This window comes from Urocampus carinirostris, chromosome 20 (genome assembly GCF_059441175.1).
Source record: "Urocampus carinirostris isolate Australia breed hairy pipefish chromosome 20, RoL_Ucar_1.0, whole genome shotgun sequence".
Lineage (NCBI taxonomy): Eukaryota > Metazoa > Chordata > Actinopteri > Syngnathiformes > Syngnathidae > Urocampus > Urocampus carinirostris.
The window spans coordinates 15,323,994-15,349,037 of record NC_142368.1 but is presented as its reverse complement, the minus strand read 5'-3'; the positions used below and the strand labels follow the sequence as shown (position 1 = coordinate 15,349,037).

The following is a 25,044-nucleotide window of genomic DNA, read 5'->3' as shown; positions in this document are numbered from 1 at the left end:
AAAAGTTTCCTGTTCAGGTACTTTGTAACCTGAAACCTTTGTATGGTGACAAAAGACAAAAGAAACTAAATATGAATAAAATGATGACTCACAACATGTGGTAAGCTTTCTCTCCTTGCTTTAATCTCTTTGATCTCCGGCAAAACAGACATAAAATGCGACGGAAAAAAAAAGAAAATAAATCCAAACAGCTTGCCAACATCATTTTTGCCGTTTCATGTGGTATGTTACTCCCCAAGCCTGCACAAAATGGAGTCACTTGATCATTGAAAGTAATCCGGTTAAAGTAACGCTACCCAACCCTGCTCACCATACAAAGGTTTCAGGTTACAAAGTACCTGAACGGGAAACTTTTGCCTCATGTTACAAAGGCGTTTCAGGATACAAAGTGATTCCCTTGGTCTGGGAATCTCCCCCAAACTTAAATCGTCTTCCCCATGACCAGGGTTGGGTTAAAGTAACCCTACCCAACCCTGTGCAAAAGTATTCAGCCCCATTGAGTTGATACTTTGTAGCGCCACCTTTTGCTGCGATGACAGCTGCAAGTCTCCAATTTTCAAGGACATAGTTTATTTTTTTATCAAGGTGGCACTTGAAGTAAATTTGAATAATAAGCAAAAAGACATGAACCACCATATAAATGTGTGTCATTTGTATTATTTATTTTAGACATGATCATCCGCCATTTTCTGTTACGGGTAATCCCCAAAACCAAGAAAAAACATGAAAAGTCGAGCAAAAAAATGAGAAGAAAAAAATGATGCGGTTTGGTCACTTTGAGTCTTTTTTCCCTTTATTTGCTTCCTTCTTTTCTTTTGAATTTTTCCCGCTCTTTTTTACTCTTATCCATTTCTTTTTATTTCCTGATATATTTTGTTGCATAATATTAACATTTTTGGGGGCTTATTGAGTCGGTTGCAAGATACATAACTGTACTTCGTCACATTTTTTAGTGATAGTAAAATGTTGGCAACAAGATTCACTTGGTATAATTGGAAATTATTTGAATGCAACACAAACTTTACTTTTTTTCCCCGTTTTTTTTCTCCTTTTTTTAAAAATTCATTTAAAAAAATCTCATTGTGTTTATTTTTTCCGAGCTGCTTCTTTTTTCTTTTTGTTCTCTATTTACTTTTTTTCCTACATTTCTTTCTTTTCTTTTTTTCTGGCTTTTTTCTAAATATTTCCTTCTTTTTTTCTCTTCCTTTTGTTTCTTTTTTTCTCAGCTTTTCACTACTTTTTCATTTTGGTACTTTGTTTTTCTTTTTTGCTCTATTCCCCCCTCCCTTTAAGTCATTTTGTGCATAATTTTACATCATATTTGGTCGTGTTGGGATTAAAGAAGCAAAAACAACCCGAAAGAGCCGGTTCCTTATTAGTGAGCCGAGCCGAAGAAGCCGGTTCTCGACAAACTCTACCAACTTTACTCGACTTCGTTCTCCTTCGACTCAACTTCAAAATACCGCATTTAGGACACAATGTCAGGGGAACCTGTGTATTTTGACCTTCATGCACTGTTACTTTGACTTAAGTCGCTTCTTACTTAGTAATTTGGAGCCCTGATTTTTGTGCGCTGGCTCGATTTTCTTGTGCGCTGAGAATGTGCGAGCAGTGCGCAATTGCGCACGCGAGCAGCTTAGAGGGAACATTGGTTGGGACCCATAGATTTTTGATCGTGCGAGTCCCCGGGACTCATCACTTTTCAGAGGTAAAACCTGAGAGAAACTTCTCCTATATGCAACTGGGACGCATCATCAGTGATTAGTTTGTAATGTATATTGAACTCATTAAAAAAATTCTGTAAAAAACACCAAAACGATAAATGACTGACCTACCTTTTCAGGCTATTTTAATAAAAGTAAGACAAACCAAAACAGCAGGCACATAGAACAACACATAAATAAAGTCCAATTGATCTCAATCTGTAAATAAAGATACTGTAAGAAGAATCCCAAAATGAGTCAAAGCATGTGGCCAACAATCAAGATCTTGGCTGCGTTTACCGTACCCCAAAATGAAAAGCTTGATAAAACCTGTGGGCGCTTGAAACCCGGGTGAAAAAAACCTGGCAGACAAGATCAGACATGGCGAAGCCCGTGGCTGCGCCGAGAATGCTGGGATATCTGCAACAGAAATGATTTTACATTTCATTATGTACATCGCATACTGCAAATTAAAACAGATTTTTGTGCCAAAAGTTGATGTGGTTAACACCAAAAATGTGTATACAATTGTTCTTTGACTAAAATTTTCTTTTGGGCCAAAGCTAAAGCCAAAATCTAGCTAAAATCGAGCGTTTTCTTCAGCACCAAAAGCTAATATTGTGGTGTTCTGCACAGAAAACGCCAGTTGTGTTGTACCGCGCCAAAAACCTGCAACGTCGACCAAAAACATTCCAAAAACAACGCAGTATTGGTCTACGCCAGGGGTAACCAAACTATTGGAACTGCAAAGTGCTACCAGTTTGATATACATTTCCAAAATAACTTATGTTATTACTATGTTGTAACTATGTTATTATTGTGTCATTACCAATGTTCCCTGTCATTTTCTTTAAGGGTCTGAGCGTTCACACAAAGTCGGTGAGCAACGCTTGAAACAACAGTGAGCAACGGCAATCCCAAGTGTGGCAACTAAATCATTAGCAAACATGTTCATCACGGAGTCTTGGCTTCCCCGACGCCGCAGTCTAACGAGTAGGACGGACGCTTTACCGGCACGACGGAGACTCCGGTAAAAACAGGGGTGGGGGACTATGCGCTACAATAACAGCTGAATCATTGACACACACTGATCACTTGATATAGAGTTTCTAGCAGTATCGTGTAGACCAGGGGTGTCAAACTCATTTGAACTCGGGGGCAACACGATAGAACAAACATTCTGTCGGGGGCCGGATTAGTAGATTAAAGAGAAAGAAAAAAAAGAGATGAAGAAATAAGAGAAAGAGGGAGGTAAAAGGAGAGAGGGTGGGACAAAGAGAGAGAGAGAGGGAGAAACAAAAGAGATAAAAAGAGAAGTCGTGAGAGGGGGAAAAGAAAGGGAGAGGAAGAAAGAAATCCAAAGTGAAATAGAAAGACAGAAGGAGAGAAAAGAGAGCGCCATGGGTATGAAGAGAGAAAGAGAAAAGAGAGAAAAGGAAAAAAAGAAAGTTAGAACAAAAGAGGATAAAAGACACTGGGAGAGAAAGAGACAAAGAGCAACAAAGGAAGAGAAAAAGAGAGACACAGAGAGTGAAAGAGACAGAGCGGGAGAAAAAGGGTGGAAAAGAAAGAGAGAGAGAGAGAGAGAGAGAGAGAGAGAGAGAGAGAGAGAGAGAGAGAGAAATAAAAACAAGTACAGTGTCTTTGTGAGAGGCACCTAGCTTTGGCAACATCAAGTTGACATATTTCAACCTACAGCTTGTTTTTCTCTTGCGCTTCTCTGAGTGTTGTCTCGCGGGCCGAATTCAGTCCCTTAGCGGGCCTGATCTGGCCCGCGGGCCGCCTGTTTGACACCTGTGGTGTAGACCCTTCTATCTACCGAGGCAGCTAACTGTGATCATTGTGGTTGCTGTTTACGTTCCACCGGATGCTAACGCTAGCATAGCAGTAAATCTCCTGCCCGCTGCTATCAATAAACAGCAGCTTGCACACCCCGACGGAGCTTTTATAGTCGCCTGCGACTTTAATCGGGCATGCTTAAGGACTGTACTTCTCAAATTCATTCAAAACGTGGACTGAGCAACCAAGGGAAAAAAACACTGGACCGTCTGTACAGTAATATCAAACATCGAGTTGGATCCGGCCATCTCTGTCTGTCCCTCCCCCCCTCATACACCCCCCTCCGGAGGAAAACAAAGCCTGCAACAAGGACAGTACAAACATCTTCTTTGTTTTCCTTATCCTCACTGTAAAACGTGGTACTAGAGTGCCACGTCCAATTTCGTTGTCACAATGACAATAAAAGGTATATTCTATTCTATAATGCTGGCCCTCTGTAAAAATGCTGTATATACATAAAAACGAAAAAAGTAGTTCTGTTTCGCACGAGGACCCGTCTTCAAGATTGGGGAAAAAAAACGGTGGTCAAACCTTGGGCGTGTCGGGACTCCCAAACGGCGAACTTTCCATAGAATTCTCTTTATCCGAGGAAGTGTCGTGGCGATGCTGTGCAAACTTCCTCTTGAGGGCCTCGGCAATAAGAGCTGCCGGGTCCTTGGCGCTGGCCCCGCTCCCTCTGCTCCTTCTCCTCTGGACTGGTGTTCCACCTGGCGAGCTGAAGTAACCCAAAAGAATCATTTTCACCCGTACTTTTCATACCTGCGCTCGGTTGTAGCGTGAACTGACCGCTCGACGCATCGCAGCTTCACTTGATTCAAGTCTTTGAGCACATCCAACATGGAGGGCGGTTTTCGAGCTTCCGGGATGCGGTTCTCGTTCGCGTCCTTGCGCCGGCGGATCGACGCGGTTGCGGACGAGGCGCTGGGACGGAACAGCGCCGGTGGTAGAGGAGGAGGCGGCGGCGGTGGGGCGGCGCAGTGAGGCGTGGATGCCACCACCGGCATTGGAGACATCAACGGCGTTACAGCTACATTATGCGATTCGTCCAGACCTGCGTGATGGTGTTTGAAAACAGCTTTATTGCAGAGTGCCATGAAAAAAAACATTCGCCCCTCCCTCCTGATTTTTTTTTTATTTACCGTATTTTCCGCACTATAAGGCGCACCTAAAAGCCTTTATTTTTTTCAAAAGCTGACCATGCGCCTTATAATACAGTGCGCCTTATATATGGATCAATATTCAGTCGCAAAGTCTTGCAACTAACTTGCAGCCGCCGACTAGATTTTCCCCCAAAGGCCAAGTAGTCCGCGGTGTATGCTGGGATTTATTTACCGGCGTTTCATTGGCTAAACAATGTGTCAATCATCATTTGAATCGATCACTATTGGCTAGGGCGGATCCTTTTTATCATTTACAGGCTGGCATTGGCTTAAACGGCAAAACAAAGCCTGCAATTGGCCGAAAAAGATGAATAGCAAGTCTGGTTGTCTACGGCATAGAGGAAACATGTTTTACCATTCTGTATTTGTAAATATTTGACTCTCCTGGATTTACTACACTCACGGATATAAGAGGACCATGGTTGCACATTATTATTGAACGCAACAACTTCGGTGAGCTACTCCGGCTATATATTTTCCCAGTATCTTGTTTCAGAGTGATTTAGATGTTTCTGTGATGGGTCTTTTTTTAAATTCAACTCAATTCCAAGTGTTTATTGTCATATGCACAGTAAAGTTGCGAGCGAAAAAGAAAAAAGAAACTAAGGAATGGTTGGCATTTCTTGAATCCCAAGACTTTAACCTTCCGAATGATGGAACGATGCATTTGAGTGACATCGTACGGATACCGCATCCGCACGTGTTCTCGACACGTATTTGCGTCTTTGCAAGCTTTCGGAATGTTAAGGTGGTAAGAAGTTGGACTGAACCATCTGACTGTTTTGTCGATGTTCCCATTGTAGCGCCTTATAATCCGGTGTGTCTTATATATGTCAAAAATAGGACCAAAAACTATTTTTTCGGGGTGCGCCCTATAACCCGGTGCGCCTTATAGTGCAGAAAATACGGTACATATTTATCACTCACAACGGTTTCACATCATAAAATAGATATTAATTTTACACAGGGAGAACCCAAAGAAATACGAAATGCAGTTTTGAAACGTTGATTTCATTCATTAAGGCGCAAAAAAAAAACCACCTATCTGGTGAAGGATTTTTTATTTTATTTGACTTTAAGGAATTTAATATAATACAAATAAAATTCTGTTGAATGCAGTGGGGATTTTTCACTGGAGGCTGAAGGTCGAGGACAGGTCGAGTGTTTTGGCTGGGGAATTTTGATAGCGGGGCGCTGACGACGGAATTAGGCCTTGTTTTGATAAGCGCTTGGCATTGTTTTGAGCTGATAAGCTTTCTTGTTTTGAGCCCTCTAGACGTGGCGGCGTCTTCCGGCGAGGAGGAGGTGACGTGGGCACCTGACCCAACCCGCTCCGGTCAGACAAGGTGGGGAGTTCTTGGCCCGCCCAGGGGGAGGAGTCAGCACGCCACATTGGGAGTGGCTGATGCCCCGACGTGTCAAAAAACGGAACACGGAAGAGACAGACAGACAGGATCGGAGAACAGGAGGCTCGACAAGACTAATTAGACCAGGGGTGTCAAACTCATTAACTCGGGGGCCACACGATAGCACAAACATTCTGCCGGGGGCCGGACTAGTAGATTCAAGAGAAAGAAAAAGAGAAGGAAATAAGAGAAAGAGGGAGGGAAAAGGAGAGAGGGCAGGACAAAGAAAGAAAGAGTGTGAGAAACAAAAGATAAAAAATCGTGAGAGAGGGGGAAAGAAAGGGAGCGGAAGAAAGAAATCCAAAGAGAAATAGAAAGACAGAAGGAGAGAAAAGAAAGCGCGAAAGGTAGGAAGAGAGAAAGAGAGAAAAGAAAAATAGGAAGTTAAAGCTCCTAATTCTGTCAAGCACAGCAAGTTGTCCTGGTCCTGAGGCACCAAAGCAGCCCCAGACTATCACACAGACGCCATATTGTTTTCTGAGCAACCGGGGGAAAAAACACTGGACCGTGTGTACAGTAAGCTCAAACATCGAGCTGGATCCGGCCATCTCCGTCTGTCCCTCACCCCCTTCGGAGGAAAACAAAGCCTGCAACAAGGACAGTACAAACATCTTCTTTGTTTCTTTATCTTCTTTGCTTTCTTTATCCTCACTGTAAAACGTGGAACTGGAGTGCCATGTCCAATTTCGTTGTGCCAATACATTGATAAAAATGAACTCCAAGACCATGTTTTTATCCGGGGTTACGGAATCAGAAATCTTAGACGTGGTTAACAACTGTAAAAACAAAACGTCTATGGATTGTTTTGACATCGATATGGTACTAATTAAGCAAATTATAAACAGCATTGTGAAACCATTGACCTACATCTGTAATCTATCATTTCTAACAGGCACATTTCCAAATCAAATGAAAATAGCAAAAGTTATACCAATATACAAAAATGGGAACAAGCACATTTTTACAAACTATAGACCGGTATCTCTGCTTCCTCAGTTCTCTAAAATATTAGAGAGACTTTACAATAATAGACTAGAACAATTTGTAGATAAACATAAATTGATTAATGAAAGTCAATATGGTTTTAGAGCAAACAGATCAGCAACAATGGCAATTATTGATGCAGTAGAAGAAATCACCCACAGTATAGAAAAGAAGAGATACGCAGTCGGGGTATTTATTGACTTAAAAAAAGCATTTGATACCATTAATCATAATATACTATTAAAAAAACTGGAAAGATATGGCATCAGGGGAGTGGCTTTGAAATGGATTCAAAGTTATTTGACGGGGAGGAAGCAATATGTAAAAATGGAAGAGTTTTCATCTGAATATTTGGACATCTGTTGTGGAGTACCACAGGGTTCTATCCTGGGACCAAAGCTATTTAATTTATATATTAACGATATTTTTAATGTTTCAAAACTATTGAAAATAGTAGTATTTGCAGACGACACTAACATTTTCTATTCAAATGATAACTATATGGATTTGGTAACCTGTATTAATCGTGAACTAATTAACCTAAAAGTATGGATGGATATAAATAAATTATCTTTAAATTTAAATAAAACCAAAGTAATATTCTTTGGTAATCGTAAGGCAAATCAAGATTTAGAAGTAAAAATGGATGGTGTCACGATAGACATTGTATCAGAAATTAAGTTTTTAGGGGTCATAATAGACAATAAATTAAGTTGGAAAACACACATCAGACACATACAAACAAAGGTATCTAAAAGCATTTCAATAATTAATAAAACCAAAGTTCTTTTACATTATAATGCATTGTATTTATTATATTGTTCTCTAGTTCTGCCATATTTAACCTATGGTGCAGAAGTCTGGGGCAATAATTACAAAAGTTCACTACAGCCCCTTTTTATCCTTCAAAAACGTGCAATAAGAACCATACACAGGGTAGGATATCGGGATCATACCAATATTTTATTCATGCAGTCCAATTTATTGAAATTGGATGATTTAATAAAATGTTTCACTTCACAACTGTTATTTAAGGTCAACAAAAACATAGTGCCAGAAAACATACAAAGATTATTCACTCGGAAAGAGGGAAATTATAACTTGAGGGGCTGTGGTGAATTCAAAATCCCAAAGGTGAGAACCACCAGGAAAAGTATGTGTGTGTCTGTGTGTGGAGTCAAACTTTGGAATCATTTACAAGATGAGATCAAACATTGTCCAACCATCCATGTGTTCAAATTTAAATACAAAAAAGCATTACTGGCGAAATACAGAGATGAAGAAAATGGGATATGAGGGAGACTGGAAATACTGCACTTCAAACTATGGCTAACTTGTTGTTATTGTTCTATTATCACATCAGAACTGTTATAAGTATTGTGTTTATTTTTATTGATATTATCACTGGTGCCGCAGTGACATTATGCGCATTATGACGTTGAGGGATGGGTATTGTGAAGATTAGTGTATAAAGTATGTGATTATTGTAACTATTATAATTATTGATATCTGACCTATTTAATAAGTATATCCATGAGATTTTGTTGTATTGGACATAAGAGGAGCTATATATAAAATGTGTTTTATAGGGAAGATAAAGGGGTAGGAAAAATAAGCATCTGCTTCTGACTACCCCTTTTCGAACATGTGTGACATTATTTCGTTGTTGATTCATTGTTTTTGTCCTGTTTTTATTTTTATGTTCGAAATAAAGTTTTCATTCATTCATGCTGTAACAATGACAGTAAAAAGTATATTCTATTCCATTCTATATTCCAAAAAAATGCTTGTCAGGTTAATTGGCTGGTCCAAATTGTCCCGAGGTGCGAAGGAGCAAGTGAGTTGTCTTTCTGTGTGCCGTGTGAGTGCCTGGCAACCAGTTCAGGGTGTCCCTTGCCCGAAAATAGCTGGGATAGGCTCCATCACCCCGCGACCCTACTGAGGATAAGCGGTACAGACAATGGATGAATGGGTTGTCTCTGTGTGATTACAAAACTGATTTTTTGGGGCGGCAGTGGCTCAGGAGGTAGAGCGCTCGTCTTGGGATCAAGAGATCGCAGTCCGAATCCCGACTCCTCCGTGTTACATGTCGAAGTGTCCTTGGGTAAGACACTGAACCCCTAATACCCCCAATAAGCAGGTTAGCGCCTTATATGGCTGCACGGCCGCTATTGGGAAATGTGAAGCACACTGTAAAGCGCTTTGGGAAGTCTTGACTTGAAAAGCGCTATATATTTCATTTGACGATCTGAAATCTTTGTGAGTGATAAACATGCAAAAAACAAACAAACAAATAAGGAAGGAGTCAAATTCTTTTTCACAGCACTGAATGTGACGTGAGCTATCTGCTAAGCTAACTAGAAGGAAGCACGAAATCAGTCATACCCGAAGTGGCGGTGACAATGTCGGCGATCTGAGCTCGTAGCCTTGCCAATTCGCTCTCCAGCGCCGAAATCTTCTGGAGAGCTTCTGGCTGCATAGAACTCACTTTCTCTGATGGCCTTCGTGAAGGGAGTATCCCGGAGCTTCTGCTTGCAGCTTCCGCCTTCGAAGGTAGGTGCTTCCTAAATAAATATACAAAAAAAAGTCAACAAAAGACAGCAAGTTGCTCGTTTGTGTCCTCAAAGTCGTACCTGGTCTTTGCAAAAGTGTCCCCGTCGTCCTGGAGTACCCAGAGGATGTCAGCAAATGATGGGATGGCGGGCGTTTCCGGGGTACCGTCCGTGTAACAATGCCGCATCGAAGTGTGGAGCGGGGTCTTATGAGGAAAGACAACAGAGTGAAATGTTAAAAATCAGGGTTGGGACACTATTTTCATGCCCACATCGGTGTTCATTTGAGCTGTGAAAAGTGATGGGTCCCGGGGACTCGCATGCTCAAAAATCGATGGGTCCCAACAGAGATCTATGGCTCCCCAAAATTGAGTGTGCTCCATTTTCCAACGTCCACCAGTGGCGCTCGAGTGTTGCTACCATTAACTGCCCTGTCAAAGCTATATTATTATTATTAAAGCTTTGAAAACTCTCTCGATGTACCGTCTTTCTTTGTAAATATGTGTAACCCGTGTATAATATGTATTTGCAACTGTATATTTTTGTAATGGATTTATTTTAGAAACTTATTCTGATATGTTTTGTACAAGCATATGAGAAAGAAGGGGCGGGGCAAACGCGGGCTGACGGGAAGTGGAGTAAAGGTGAGACGTGTTTGTGGACGCGGCCGACAATAGTAGACATTTTTTTCACCCTTACCTTTGGAAATATACATTTTTTCCCCTTGGATTATTTTCAACGGGACCTGGACTCTGCAGGTCTGCATCAAACCTTAAGTACCGGTATCATTTTCCGTTCATTTTGCCGGCTGTGGTTTTTGGACTGTGTACTTTAAATTCAGTTACAATCGCGGGACTCGAAGTCGGGTTTGGGTTAATTTTGTGATTGTGTTACATGTTTTGATGTGGGCGCATGCGGCTTACATACAGGTGCGGCTTGTGTAAGTACAAAATCGGTTGTCCTCTCAAAATGTGGTGGGTGCGGCTTATAATCAGGTGCGGTCTATAGGCTGGAATTTATGGTAAATACAGTTCTGTATCTTGCAACCGACTAAATAAGCCCCCAAAAATGTTAGTCAAGTCAAGTCAAATCATTTTTATTTGTGACGCCCTTAATCACAAAGAGTCTCAAAGGGCTGCACAGGTTATTGCACAAACTATTATTTCAGACTATTGTGACACCATCCCCTGATCTGAGACCAACATGCATCAAAAGATACCAGAAAAAAAAAAAAAAAAAAAAAAGAAAATCTTGTGAAAGAATTGTTGTAAAAACAAATGACGTTTGTAAGTAGTAAAACCTTTGCAATAATACATTACCGTAAATTGCGGAATATAGAGCGCACCTGATTATAAGCCGCACCCACCACATTTCGGGAGGAAAACCGATTTTGTACATACACAAGCTGCACCTGTGTATTAGCCGCATGCGCACACATTGAAAAAACGCATTTCAAACACGAAATTAACCCACACCCGATTAAGTCCAAAAAAACACAGCCGGCACAGAAAATGATACCGGTACTTAAGATTTAATGCAGACCTCCAGAGTCCGGTTGCCCGTTGAAAGTAATCCAAGGAAATAAAGTGTATATTTCCAAAGGTAAGGGTGGGAAAAATATATATCCACTATTGTCGGCCGCGTCCACAAACACGTCTCACCTTTACTCCACTTCCCGTCAGCCCGCGTTTGCCCCGCCCCTTCTTTCTAGTTTGCTCGTACAAAACATATCAGAATAAGTTTCTGAAATAAATACATTACAAAAATATACAGTTGCAAATACATATTATACATGGTTACACATATTTACAAAGAAAGACGGTACACCGAGAGAGTTTTCAGAGCTTTAATAATATTATAACTTTCATCCCAAACCGTGCCTGTGAAGGGTAGCAAAACGCTACTAGTAACACGCTCTCACCACAGTAAACAGCTCTGTTAAAAAAAGTCCTTGTAATAAGCACGGTAAACCGTCCTTATCTTCCTCTTTATAACTGACGTCATCAAAGTCGTCTTCCCTCAATTTGGGAAAGAGACTTTGTCATATAGACGTCGTCCCACGCTCCCTTATTCACAAACACGCTAGCATCACGCTCGCAAATTACGTGCGGTAGCTCTGCTTCCTACTATATCGGACTGCTTGATTACGTTTAACTCGGAAGTTGCGTCATGTGCCTTTGTTTTTTGCAATTGCATGATGAGGATATGTCTACGCTAATTTAATTTGTGCACAAGCCAAGAAGTTGCAGTCTTCCTCAGTGCATATATTCCAGCGGTCTAAATCTTACCTTTCGCACTCGAGCGCCGCTAGCGCCCGTTAGAAAAATGACATCAATTGGCCGCATCACTGAATAAGCCGCAGGCTTGAAAGTTTGGGAAAAAAGTAGCGGCTTATTGTGTAAGGTATATTACATTTAGTTATTTGTCATTTTCTCAGTTACTCACGTTACAAATGGCTCTGATGGAATATACTTGCTTTCATACTGTTTTTTATTCTCTGTTCTCTATTTTTCTACTCTTTTATATGATTCGGTTTAAAAACACGCATACTTTCAGTCTTTATTTTGAAGGGTACAGGAAACTCATCATGGTACGTTTTTACAAATGCTTGACGTCTTCTAATAAAAAGACTTGTGTCACCGGGCCACGGTGAGAAAGAGGAGTCATTCAGAGGAGTGGGTCCGTTTTTCTCCCCGCGGTAACTGGGGGCCTCCTGTTGATATCAAATCAGCATCTTCCTTGACTCTCATATCAGCCAGGGATTAATGTCCCAAATTAATCTGACATATAGTCCGGAATTTACGGTAGTCAATTCATTCAAAAGTGAACATTTATTTTGCATTGCCGGAAACTCGAAAACTGTAAGGTGATGTCAAGTTTTGGACATGTTTGCTGATGACTTAGTTGCCACACTTGGGATTGCCGTTGCTCCCTGTTGTTTCAAGCGTTGCTCACCGACTTGAACGCTCAGACCCGTAAAGAAAATGACAGGAAACATTATAAAGAAGGACGCGTACCTGAAAGTACACCCTCGGCATGGGATCCAAAGGCAGGTTGGAGCCGATCATTCGGACGATGCTGCGATACTGGCCACACAGCTGACTGTCCCACACTGGGACCAGCTAAACCATCAACACAAGCGGCGTTGATATATGAAAGTCTTTGAAAAAGTAATCATTTACAGTCTCTTTTTCGCAAACTCACCATTTCTGGAGGAACTCCAAAATAGTTCAGGACCATGCGGAAAATGTCCAGCGCATCCTCCAGCAAAGACATTGTCGATAGCCTTTTCTGCCGATCGGTCTCATTGGTCGAACTCGAAAATGAAGTTCTGGCCTAAAATACTAGCGGTTTTTGAAAGAAAGCAGGTTAATACCGTAAATTCCGGACTATAGAGCGCACCTGATTATAAGCCGCACCCACCACTTTGAGTGATTTGCCACTTTCGTACTTATACAAGCCGCACCCTAGTATAAGCCGCGTGCGCCCGCACTTAAGCTTGCGACACAATCACAAGTTTAACCCAGACCACGCTGTAGGTTCCACAATTGCAACTTCATTTGGTTTGAACAAATTTATTGACACTAATAACAGAAAAAAAACATTGCCGGAAACTCTAAACAACCCCTCTTGACAGTGCACAACCCCAGAACCACATTTGACATCATAAATGGTAAATGATACCCGTAATTATCGTATGATACAGACTTGTAAAGTCCAGGTCCCGTTGTAAGTAATCCAAGGAACCAAAACGTATATTTCCAAAGTTAAGTGTGGGAAAAATATATATCTACAATTGTCCGCTGTGACAACAGACAGATCTACCGGTAACTCAGCTTTACCACATTTCCCATCAGCCCTCGTGTGCTCCGCCCCTTCGTTTTGATTCGCCCGTAGAACACATAACAGAATCAATCTCTAAAATAAGTACATTACAAAAATAAACAGTTGCAAATACATATTATACATGGTTACACATATTTAGGAAGAAAGACGGTACACCGAGAGAGTTTTCAAAGCTTTAATAATAATAATATAACTTTCATCCCAAACCATGCCTTTGAAAGGTACCAACACGCTAGGTAGGATCACGCTCACTATGTATCAAATATGCTTGTGAAGATAATTGAGAAGTTCACGGCAGATCGTCTTCAACTTCCTCCTCATAACTATCGCCATCAAGGGCATCTTCCTCATTATCGGAACATATCTTGACTTTACAGAAAGTATGTGCTTAGACTTAGAGGTTACAGCCTTTCTTGGCACACATATTCTACTGTCTAGATAGATAGATGTCTAGATAGATAGAGATAGTGTCTAGTGGTCTAGATAGATAGATGTCTAGATAGATAGATAGTTAGATGTCTAGGTAGATAGATGTCTAGATAGACAGATGGATAGAGATAGATAGATGTCTAGATAGATGTCTAGATAGGTAGATGGATAGAGATAGATAGATGTCTAGATAGATGTCTAGTGGTCTAGATAGATAGATGTCTAGATAGATGTCTAGGTAGATAGATAGATATAGATAGGTGTCTAGTGGTCTAGATAGATAGATGTCTAGATAGATGTCTTGATGTCTAGATAGATATATGTCTGGATAGATAGATGCCTAGATAGATGTCTAGATAGATGTCTAGTGGTCTAGATAGATGTCTAGATAGTTGGATGTCTAGATAGGTAGATGGATAGAGATAGATAGATGTCCAGATAGATGTCTAGTGGTCTAGGTAGATAGATGTCTAGATAGATGTCTAGTGGTCTAGATAGATAGATGTCTAGATAGATAGATGTCTAGGTAGATAGATAGATATAGATAGGTGTCTAGTGGTCTAGATAGATAGATGTCTAGATAGATGTCTTGATGTCTAGATAGATATATGTCTGGATAGATAGATGCCTAGATAGATGTCTAGATAGATATATGTCTGGATAGATAGATGCCTAGATAGATATATGTCTGGATAGATAGATAGATGTCTAGATAGATAGATGTCTAGATAGATGTCTTGATGTCTAGATAGATATATGTCTGGATAGATATATGTCTGGATAGATGTCTAGATAGATGTCTAGATAGATATATGTCTGGATAGATAGATAGATGTCTAGATAGATAGATGCCTAGATAGATATATGTCTGGATAGATAGATGCCTAAATAGATGTATGTCTGGATAGATAGATGCCTAGATAGATGTCTAGATAGATATATGTCTGGATAGATAGATAGATGTCTAGATAGATAGATGTCAAGATAGATAGTTAGATACATAGATGTCTAGATAGATAGATGTCTTGATAGATGTCTAGATAGATAGATATCTATCTATCTAAACATAGATAGATAGATGTCTAGATAGATATATATCTGGATAGATAGATGGATATAGATAGATAATTGTGGCTATTCAAAAGCCGTTTTATTGGGTTGCTTAAATGCAATGTAAGCTTATGTGAAATCATAAACGTTAAGTCGTTTTGGCATTGCTGGTCATTTTGTTTTTGGGAGGAAAAAGTTGAATATATATTTGTAATATTTTTATTTTAAAAAGGCACAATCGTAATATCGGATACATTTGAGAAGTGGATATTTTGGGGGTCGCAGCTTGTCATTAGGGTACAATAGTGGATCCTGAAGACCAGTTCTAAAGGACGCCTGGTCTATCTACTTATTGCATTTCCATTCGTTTTATGGCAGGGAAGACGATTTTAAGCCATTTTGGACTAACGAATGAGGTCACAGAAGGAAATCAACGTACCTCATCAAGGCACCGTATACATAATTTGCAGTTTAACTGACTTTTCTAAACACTTTTGTGTTATTTTCAGCACAGTATTACACTTATATTGTTCTTTGTGTACGAAAAACACGATTACATATTTATAAAATAAACACCAGAATTTAACGCACAAAAACAGACATGAAATATGCAATCATAAAAAAACCCACCGTGTTTTTCTTCAACGACTCCTTCTGCAGCTAACCTCTGTTCCAAATCTGAATATTTATAAATTATATTAAATAAAATAATATAAAATAAAATTCCCAATACAACTTTGTTGCACGCTTGCTCCGATCACTCCGGAAATGTTCTCAAAATCAAATAAAAAGCACATGGAGTATAATCCAATGTGATTGGCCAGAAGTGCGACAGCCAATCAAATGAGTTGATGTTGCAAGATGTCGAAATTGTGCACCAATCACAGGTCACTATTGCAATCGCCTTCTAAATTTGTATTTGCGTACACGAGCTTGGGTAAGAAATTGTTTCTATAATGCTTACAAAGCTATGACTAAAATCTTTTTTTTTCGCAATGCGATAAAAATCTAGGATGTTATCGTGTTTTTCCCCTTTAATTTTACTCTTGATTACTTTTGACTTAGTAAAGTCATAGCGTGGCCTGTTAGCCATAGTGCTCCAAATAGCCTGCAACGTCAGTTGATGAATTAAATCAAATTAAATTTATTGTCATTGATATCAACGTTGCGAAACATTGTGTTCAACGAGATTGTACATGACACTCCAGGTTAAACATGAAAAAAAAACTTTAAAGAGAAAAAAATGCTGTTAGGTTCAGGGTTGAGTAGGGTTACTTTAACTGGATTACTTTCAATGACTTTTGGATGACTCCAATAGCAAATATGCTAATAAAAGACAAAAGAAACTAAATATGAATAAAATGACTTCATTTTGTGCAGGCTTGGGGAGTAACGGAATACATGGAACGGCAAAAATGATGTTTGGATTGATTTTCATTTTGTTTCTGTCGCATTTGATGTTCGTTTTGCCGGAGATCAAAGCCAGGAGAGAAAGCTTACCACGTGTTGTGAGTCATCATTGTATTCCTATTTAGTTTCTTTTGTCTTTTATTAGCATATTTGGTATTGCAGTCATAATAATAAAAATAATAATTTCCTTGTATTGTCATTCTGTGTAACAATGTACACAGAACGAAATGTCGATTGCACCTGACCCGTTGTAGCGAGCCGATGCAGCCGCAGCCAACAGAGGGCGCCGCCGACCACTTTTTAAGTCTTAGGAATGACTCGGCCGGGGCGCGAACCACCGACCTCCCAGTCTCAAAGCGGGCGCCTTACCATCTAGGCTACTGAGCTGGTCCAAAAGTCATTGAAAGTAATCCAGTTAAAGTAACCCTACCCAACCCTGCAATTTATGTTAGTTTTGCCTGAGATCAAAGAGATCAAAGCCAGGAGAGAAAGCTTACCACGTATTGTGAGTCATCATTTGATTCCTATTTAGTTTCTTTTGTCTTTTATTAGCATATTTGGTATTGGAGTCATCCAAAAGTCATTGAAAGTAATCCAGTTAAAGTAACCCTACCCAACCCTGGTCACACACACACATATAAATTTATTGTGTATACTGCATACATAATAAATAAATAAATGATTTAATGTCTTCTTTTAAGGATGATGGACGCCTTGTCGGTGGTGAGCCAACTACGGGACTTGGCCTCAGAACCCCAAAACCGAGAAGCGATTGTTCAGGATCAAGGCTGCCTCCCCGGGCTGGTCCTCTTTCTGGATCATCAGAGTCCCGAAGTTCTGTTTGCAACTCTTCAGGTATGCGATGCAAAATAAAACTATTTGTTGATCAGATTTTTCTGATCAACTCACAATTTTTACTGAGTTTTCAACAGTTCTCTAAACTATGATAAGATAAAAACCAAAAACCAAAATCTGACAGCCAAAAAGCAGTTCAATTTAAAGAAAAATAAGAAGACGGTATACTAAACAAGGGGTTACAGATGTTGGTTGGGATCAAAAGTTCCCAAAGTCATCCCATCGCTCATTTGTCCCATTCCACCCGTTTACTCTCCCCAGCAATTTTCCAAGAGCTGGTCATTAGATATGCTCCCTCTAAGCTGCGTGTGTGTGCAATTGCGCACTACCCAGAGCTTTTCCGCGCACAAGAAAATCTAGCCGGCTCACAAAAATCAGGGCTCCAAATTGCTAATTAAGAAGCCAATGAAGTCAAAGTTACAGTGCATGAAGGTCAAAATACATGGGTTCCCCTGACGCTGTGTTCTAAATGCGGTATTTTGAAGTCGAAGTCGAACGAAGTCGAGTAAAGTCGGTAGAGTTTTTCGAGAACCGGCTTCTTCGGCTCGGCTCACTAAAAAGAACCGGCTCTTTTTGGGTCCCAAACGGCTCTTCAGGTTGTTTTTGCTTCTTTAATCCCAGCATGACCAAATATAATGTAAAACTGTGCACAAAATGACTTAGAGGAAGGGGGGGGGGAATAGAACAAAAAGAACAAAAATACCAAAATGAAAAAGTAGTGAAAAGCTGAGAAAAAAAGAAACAAATGGAAAAGAAAAAAAGAAGAAAAAATTCAGAAAATAACAGGAAAAAGAGAACAAAAAGAAAAAAGTAACATCTAGGAAAAAATAAACGAGATTTTTTTAAATTAATTAAAAAACAAAAACAAAAAAAACGGAAAAAGAAGAAAGTTTGTGTTGCTTCCAAATAATTTCCAATGATATCAAGTCAATCTTGTTGCCAACATTGTACTTCCACTAAAAAATGTGATTAAGTACAGTTCTGTGTCTTACAACTGACTAAATAAGCCCCCAAAAATGTTAATATGATGCGACAAAAGATACCAGGAAAAAAAAAAGAAATGGAAATCTTGTGAAAGAATTGTAAAAACAAATGACGTTTGCAATAATACATGAGTCAATTCATTCAAAAGTGAAAAATAATTTTGCCTTGCCGGAAACTCAGCAAAATGTAACGTGATGTCAAGTTTTGGACATGTTTGATAATGAATTATCTTGCCACACTTGGGATTATGGTTGCTCACTGTTGTTTCAAGCATTGCTCATCGACTTTGTGTGAACGCTCAGACCCGTAAGGAAAATGACAGGGAACATTGCTGATCAGTTTTTGTTACCAGAAAGTCATCATCATAACTTGCTCCAAATTTAATCCTTGCAGACCCTCCGCTACTTAGCCGAGTTGTCCCCCAACATTCCCACCATGAAGAACGAACTGGGGATGATGGTTAGCCTGCAGGATCTTCTGACCAGGTAATACCATTTTAAAAAGTATATTTCGGTTTTGTGTACACGCAAATGTTGGAATAAATACTGTTGAAAATGTGTGTTCCTTTTGAAATATTTTGAATTTTTCTATAACAGGGGTGTCATACTCATTTTAACTCTGGGGCCACACCATAGAACAAACATTCGTCAGGGGCCGGACTAGTAGATTCAAGAGAAAGAAAAAGAGAGATAGAGGGAGGGAAAAGGAGAGAGGGCGGGACAAAGAAAGAGAGAGGGAGAGAGCGTGAGAAACAAAAGATAAAAATCTCCAGACAGAAGAGCAGTTTCAGCGACAGACTGCTGTCACAGTCTTGTTCCACGGACAGACTGAGGAGATTGTTTCCTTCTCATGTCATGAGGCTCTTTAACTCTACCCGGCAGAGTAAAAGCCCACATTAAACCACACCACCTACATTGCATATTACCGAATTTCATTGCAATATGTATTCTGTGTAGCACTATTTAGTTATGTTGTGGAAAATAGACTTGCATTTGTAGAATAGAGTTACATACATTTAGAAATGTAGAAAGACTTGCTTACAGTTGTGAGGGAATGTTGACATCATTTCGAGAAGGTCCTTGGCAAGACAGTTGAGTTTCCCTAAAAGGGCATGGGACCTGCAAGGTCCCTCTGAGCAAACTGAGGCGAACAACATGTCCTAATAAGGGTACGACAGCATCTTCCTTGTTGTTCTGTGAGATCTGGGCCGGCCGCCTCTTGGGTTGTACTCAAATTGAAGCTATAAAAGCGTTGTTATGTCTGGAGTTCTTTGGGATGACGAAATAAAGAGCTCCCCCTCATGACAAGGCCTCCGTGTACTTGATTAAATCACGTAAGAAGACTTAAAAGATATCGAACCTGCATTTTCTCCTACAGTTATTCTATATAACACGCTACAGTGGGTATTAGCACGTCACATTGGGTATTTGTATATTGTATTCTTTTTGCTTTGTTATTGTATTGTTCTCAGCGCAGGGATGCTGCTGGAAATGTGAATTTCCCTTCGGGGATGAAAAAAGTATCTATCTATCTTTGCTCACGTAGGGACGAGCTGTCTGTCGACATCAGGAATTTAGCGCACGAGGTTTTCGGAATCCTCACGGCGCCTCCCGCTTCTGCTCGTCGCACACCCGAAAGGATAAAGCCAAAAAAGGCTCAGTTCTTTCTGAACTCTTCTGCCAAGAAGGCCAAATGCGTCACCTTGCATATTCAAGGACTGGACAGCATTGTGAGTTTTATTCACTGACCCTTTATTTTCAGGCCACACATTTTTAGTCAAACTGTGATGCTTTTTCACTTAGGACGAGCGAGGGTTATGTGAGGAGGCTCTGCTGAAAGTGCGAGGAGTGATCAGCTTTACTTTTCAAATGGCGTCCAAGAGATGCACCGTGCGCATTCGCTCCGACTTGACTACAGAGGTGAAGCGTCGGGTCCTTTGATTTGAATTTTCTCGGGAACATTCCCAGTGACTCGTGTTTGTTTCTATTAGAGCTTGGGTTCGGCCATCGCCGCCACAAAGGTGTTGTCTGCCCAACAGGTGGTGAAAAACGAGGCAGGAGATGAGGTGAGTCAATTGCCTTTTTCTTGTTTAGTATCCTTTGAAAAGTGATGGGTCCCGGGGACTGGCATGCTCAAAAATCTATGGGTCCCAAAAATTTAGTGTTATCGGGGTTGACATTGTAAATCGGCGACAAATATATCATATAAATCTATATATTCATTCAGTTTTAATCATCACAGTTTATTGGTAATACAAAGCAGTTATCACTTCGGATTTCTCAGTTCACAACAATATTGTACATTATACAAAATAATATTGCTGAAATATTAGTCTATATATTCATGCAGTTTATCACTTCAGATTTTTCAGTTCATATATTCTTCGTGGTTTGCTGTCCGGCCACAGTTGTAATGCCTTCTCAAGGTCCAATCCATTATCATCCTTCTCATAGCGTCACCAGGAATATAATTTGTTCCATTTTGGCAAAAAAGTCCTTTTCTTGCTAGGAGTATTCTTTTGTTTATTTTCTTTCGTCGAATCGTTCGCTTCAACACACGTGTTTTCCTTGCCTCCGCGATCTTCCGAAGAATTTCTCCGCCGTTTTTTCGCGCCGGAATTATTGCCGTTGTTATCACTTTCTGCGTTATGTTTCGACTTTTTATTGACACTGAAGAAATGACCAATTTTCTGTTGGTGTTCAACTTGAATTGACGACATGCACCCCAACAATGACGTCATATCGAAGCAACGAGATCTCGTTTGCCGAGATCGGAGTGCGGGCAAAAACTCGAACTGCGAGACCAAAACAACAATGGCGGATCTGCCCGACGAAAAGTTTGGAGTGTGGTAAATCTTTGTTTTAAAAAAAAAAAAAAAAATTGTTATCGGGTAATAATGACAATTTTGTGTCCAAAAAGTTGCGTCCCCAGCAAAAATAATGCGTCCAGGACGCAGGGACGCGGGCAAACCAAAACACTGGGTTCTGCGATAGTCAAAACCCGTAAAGTAGAAACTTTCGTCTATTATTCATTAAAACTGAAGAACAAAGCTAATGTACAGACCTAAGCATGTGTTTAACAAATAAGAGTACTGAATTTGTAATTTTTTTTTTCTTTTTTACAAATAGTTTCTCTACGTTCTGTTTAAAATTTCCAAAACAATCTTGCTGCATGTATTGCGCTCCGGGGGCGGAAACTACATTATTTACTCCTGGTTATACTTTGTCGCCATCGTGTGGGCGTTACGGAATACTGCTTTTACCTTCCTTAAGGCAGGGATCAGCAACCCAAATTGTTGAGCCATATTAGACTCCAAAATCCCCCTAAAAAAATATGTCTGGAGCCGCAAAAAATAAAAGCCTTTGCTAAGATTTAAAAAAGAAAACACAGACCGTAGCTATTTATTTGAAAACCTTCGTCCTCCTATACCAGGGGTGTCAAACTCATTTAAACTCGGGGGCCACACGATAGAACAAACATTCTCTCGGGGGCCGGACTAGTAGATTAGAGAGGGAAAGAGAAAGATAGGGAGAGAAAGGTAGAGAGGGTGGGACAAAAAAGAGAGAGAGAGAAACAAGAGATAAAAACAGAAATATTGAGAGGGGGAGAGAAAAAATGAAATCCAAAGAGATATAGAAAGAGAAAAAGGAGAGAAGGAGAGAAAAGGGAAAGCAAGAGAGAAAGAGAGTAAAGGAAAAAATGAGAGAGCAAAAGAACGTAAAAAGACACAGAGACAAAAAGGAACAAAGAAAGAGACAGAGAGAGGGAGTGTGAGAAACAAGAGATAAAAACAGAAAGTGAGAGAGGGAAAGAAATCCAAAGAAAAATAGAAAGAGAAAAAGGGGAGATTAGAGAGATGAGAGAAAGGGGAAATACAGAAGGGGAAAGCAAGCAAGAGAGAGAGAGAGAAAGAGTAAAGGAAAAAATGAAGAGCGAGCAAAAGAAGGTAAAAGGACATAGAGACAAAAAGGAAGAAAGAGAGAGAGAGAGCGTGAGAAACAAGAGATAAAAACAGAAATAGTGAGAGGGGGAATGAAATCCAAAGAAAAATAGAAAGAGAAGAGAGGTGAGAGAAAAAGAGGATATAAAGGGGAAAGACAGAAGGGAAAAGCAAGAGAGAGTAAAGAAAAAAATGAAGAGAGAGCAAAAGAAGGTAAAAAGGCATAGAGAGAGAGACAGAAAGGAACAAAAAAAGAGTGAAAGAGAGAGAGAGTGAGAGAAAAATGGAGGGAAAGAGAGAGAGAGAGAGAGAAATACAAATGCAGCTTTTGTGAGAGGCACCTGGCTTTGGCAACATCGAGTTGATCCATTTCATCCTACAACTGTCTTTCTCTTGCGCTTCTGAGCGTTGTCTCGCGGGCCGGACCCAATCCCTTAGCGGGCCTAATCTGGCCCACGGGCCGCCTGTTTGACACCTGTGTCCTATAAAAACTATATCCATACGCTGCTCTTTTTACAAACTATCGTCCTGGTCGTTCGTAAGTTGAATTTGCTCTTAAGTTGCTTCAGTGCTATATTTTGTATGGAATGAATGTTTAAGGTTTATATATGTATGTTTAAGGCTTGTAGAAGTAAGCTGTATTGAAACGAAATGGGACGTGGCACTCCAGTTCCACGTTTTACAGTGAGGATAAGGAAAACAAAGAAGATGAAGGAACAAAGAAGATGTTTGTACTGTCCTTTTTGCATAGGCTTTGTTTTCCTCCGGAGGGGGCGAGGGACAGACAGAGATGGCCAGATCCAACTCGATGTTTGATCTTACTGTACACACGGTCCAGTGTTTTTTCCCCTGGTTTCTCAGTCCACGTATTGAATGAATTTGGGAAGTACAGTCCTTAAGCATGCCCGATTAAAGTCGCAGGCGATGATAAAAGCTCCGTCGGGGTGTGGAAGCTGCTGTTTATTGATAGCATAGCGCTAAATCTCCTGCCCGCTGCTAACGTTAGCATCCGGTGGAACGTAAACAGCAACCACAATGACCATAGTTAGCTCTCTCGGTAGATAGAAGGGTCTACACGACACTGCCAGAAACTCTATCGAGTGAGCAGTGTGTGTCAATGTTTCGGCTGTTATTGCAGCGCATAGTCCCCCACCCGTTTTTACCGGAGACTCCGTCTCGGTCGTGCCGGTGAAGCGTGCGTCCTGCTAGTTGGACTGCGGCGTCGGGGAAGTCAAGACTCCGTGATGACAAAAATACTGCGATCCGCAGCTCAAATTCACTCATTTGGTGGACGATGGATCTGGCGTTGGTCAGGAACATGCTTGGAAGCGCTGGTCTGTGTGGTCGCCTTCTTAGCCTAGGCCCGACTGGCAGCTTTTTACTTCTGCTCCGTGATCATCCAGGGAGATCCGGTGGTCTCTGTATATCCCTCGGGATGTTGCGGATGTTATTGTAGTTGTGAAAGGAGTCGGAGGGAAAAGAGAACACTGAAAAACAAAAGACCAACTGGAAAGCCTGAAGCCGCTGCACTCGCGCGCGCCGCCATCTTGACTCCGAACAGTAACAAAAACGCAATGAGTGAACGCGATACAGCAAGTGATTACTGTGTATTGGAAAGTAATAGGAAATACGCTGGAGCAACTAACATTAAAAACCACGCCCTGCCTCCTTTAGGTTTTCATCCCCCTGAGCGCTTCGGAAGCAGCTGCCCCACGCGACTCGGCCCTCCCGGACTACCTGCCGGAGGAAGAGGAAAGGTCAGAAACGGAATCGGACCGGGCAGTGTCTCGAACGACCGCTAAGGACGACGCCAGTGGCAGCTGGTTGAATGCCGCCGCCAGTTTCCTCACCAGGAGCTTTTACTGGTGACACGGCCCCTCGCCACCTCGCTTGCCGAGACATTTCAGTCAAACGTTTCACCATTTTCAAGGAGCTCGATACTTGGATTTTGTAAATATTTGGATTTTATTTCCTGAAATGGACCAATTATGCCTCATCTCAGATATCCCTTTTCACTTTTTTTAAAGACTGAAAAAAATTGAGCTTGTTAATGCTAGTGGCCTGTGATCATCTATAGACACACCCAAATGGTTGTTTGACAATAAACGTACTCCCCACTAAAAAAACGTTTTCAAAGTAATACTATAGCCCAGACCTCACTATCCCCAGCCACTTCTTCTAGCTCATCCAACGGAATCCCTAGGTGTTCCCAGGCCAGTAGAGAGGCCAGCGTGTCCTGGGTCGTCCCCGGGGCCTCCTGCCGATGGGACATGCCCGGAACACCTCCCGAGGGAGGCGTCCAGGAGGCATTATAAGATGCCCGAGCCACCTCAACTGTCTCCTCCCCGCTTTCATTCCTTTTGTGTTCCAACCAAACAGCTTTGCTAAAAGATAAAAGCAGATGCGTGCATTGGGAAAACATTGAAGGGCAACGTGACTACACTTGGAGAAAATATTCTACTTTCGACATTTTTAAGGACACTTGAACCAACGCCTTTAAGCAGTGTCTGAAACTCAAGACAAAAAGTTAGCGGACACCAGGGCCCCATTTTTCACAACTTGAAATGGCAATAAGACGACTAATCGCAAAAAAAACCCACTGTTGCTAAGTATTGATAATCAGAATATATAACAGAACAACACTTTCAAATTAAGCTTATTATAAAAGCGTCGTCTGCTACAAGCCCCGTGAACTCCTCTTTCCACGATGCTTTTAATGTACGTTTACGTTTTGTAGCGTCATCAATTTTGTTAGCTTCTTTTGAATCTTAGGTTTTGGCTTGATTCCTAACCACTTATCCATTTTTCTTGTGTTCTGTTTGTCTACTTTGGAAAATTATATGCAAATGCAAAACCTTATAATGCTCAGGAAAGTCCGGAAGCATG

At 40.7% G+C, this 25,044-nt stretch overlaps 2 protein-coding genes across 2 annotated transcripts; one reads left to right on the top strand and one right to left on the bottom strand.

Annotated features, from left to right (window-relative positions):
* Window positions 1-1,905: 1,905 nt before the first annotated feature.
* On the bottom strand, window positions 1,906-15,764 carry mtfr2 (mitochondrial fission regulator 2). The gene is made up of 8 exons (XM_088325603.1): window positions 15,600-15,764; window positions 12,849-12,988; window positions 12,662-12,766; window positions 9,726-9,850; window positions 9,478-9,656; window positions 4,329-4,593; window positions 4,074-4,257; window positions 1,906-2,123 (listed from the first exon to the last, which is right to left on the bottom strand). The coding sequence occupies exons 2-8, from the start codon at window positions 12,918-12,920 to the stop codon at window positions 2,079-2,081; spliced, it is 975 nt and encodes a 324-aa protein (XP_088181729.1). The 5' UTR covers window positions 12,921-12,988; window positions 15,600-15,764; the 3' UTR covers window positions 1,906-2,078.
* An 82-nt stretch (window positions 15,765-15,846) lies between these two features.
* armc1l (armadillo repeat containing 1, like) lies at window positions 15,847-24,295 on the top strand. Its single transcript, XM_088325604.1, has 7 exons — window positions 15,847-15,906; window positions 17,081-17,234; window positions 18,612-18,703; window positions 19,764-19,947; window positions 20,021-20,137; window positions 20,209-20,283; window positions 23,833-24,295. Exons 2-7 carry the CDS (start codon window positions 17,082-17,084, stop codon window positions 24,025-24,027), a joined length of 816 nt encoding a protein of 271 aa, XP_088181730.1. The 5' UTR covers window positions 15,847-15,906; window position 17,081; the 3' UTR covers window positions 24,028-24,295.
* The last annotated feature ends 749 nt before the right edge of the window (window positions 24,296-25,044 follow it).

Excerpts from the sequence above, each read along its gene's own strand:
- mtfr2 (XM_088325603.1), bottom strand. The coding sequence starts at position 12,920 with ATGTCTTTGCTGGAGGATGCGCTGGACATTTTCCGCATGGTCCTGAAC. Across the intron at positions 9,657-9,725 it reads GACACTTTTGCAAAGACCAG|GAAGCACCTACCTTCGAAGG; the intron begins GTACGACTTTGA and ends ATATTTATTTAG. Across the intron at positions 2,124-4,073 it reads GGAGTCCCGACACGCCCAAG|ATATCCCAGCATTCTCGGCG; the intron begins GTTTGACCACCG and ends TTTCTGTTGCAG.
- armc1l (XM_088325604.1), top strand. The coding sequence starts at position 17,082 with ATGATGGACGCCTTGTCGGTGGTGAGCCAACTACGGGACTTGGCCTCA. Across the intron at positions 18,704-19,763 it reads CTGCAGGATCTTCTGACCAG|GGACGAGCTGTCTGTCGACA; the intron begins GTAATACCATTT and ends TTGCTCACGTAG. Across the intron at positions 19,948-20,020 it reads TTCAAGGACTGGACAGCATT|GACGAGCGAGGGTTATGTGA; the intron begins GTGAGTTTTATT and ends TTTTTCACTTAG.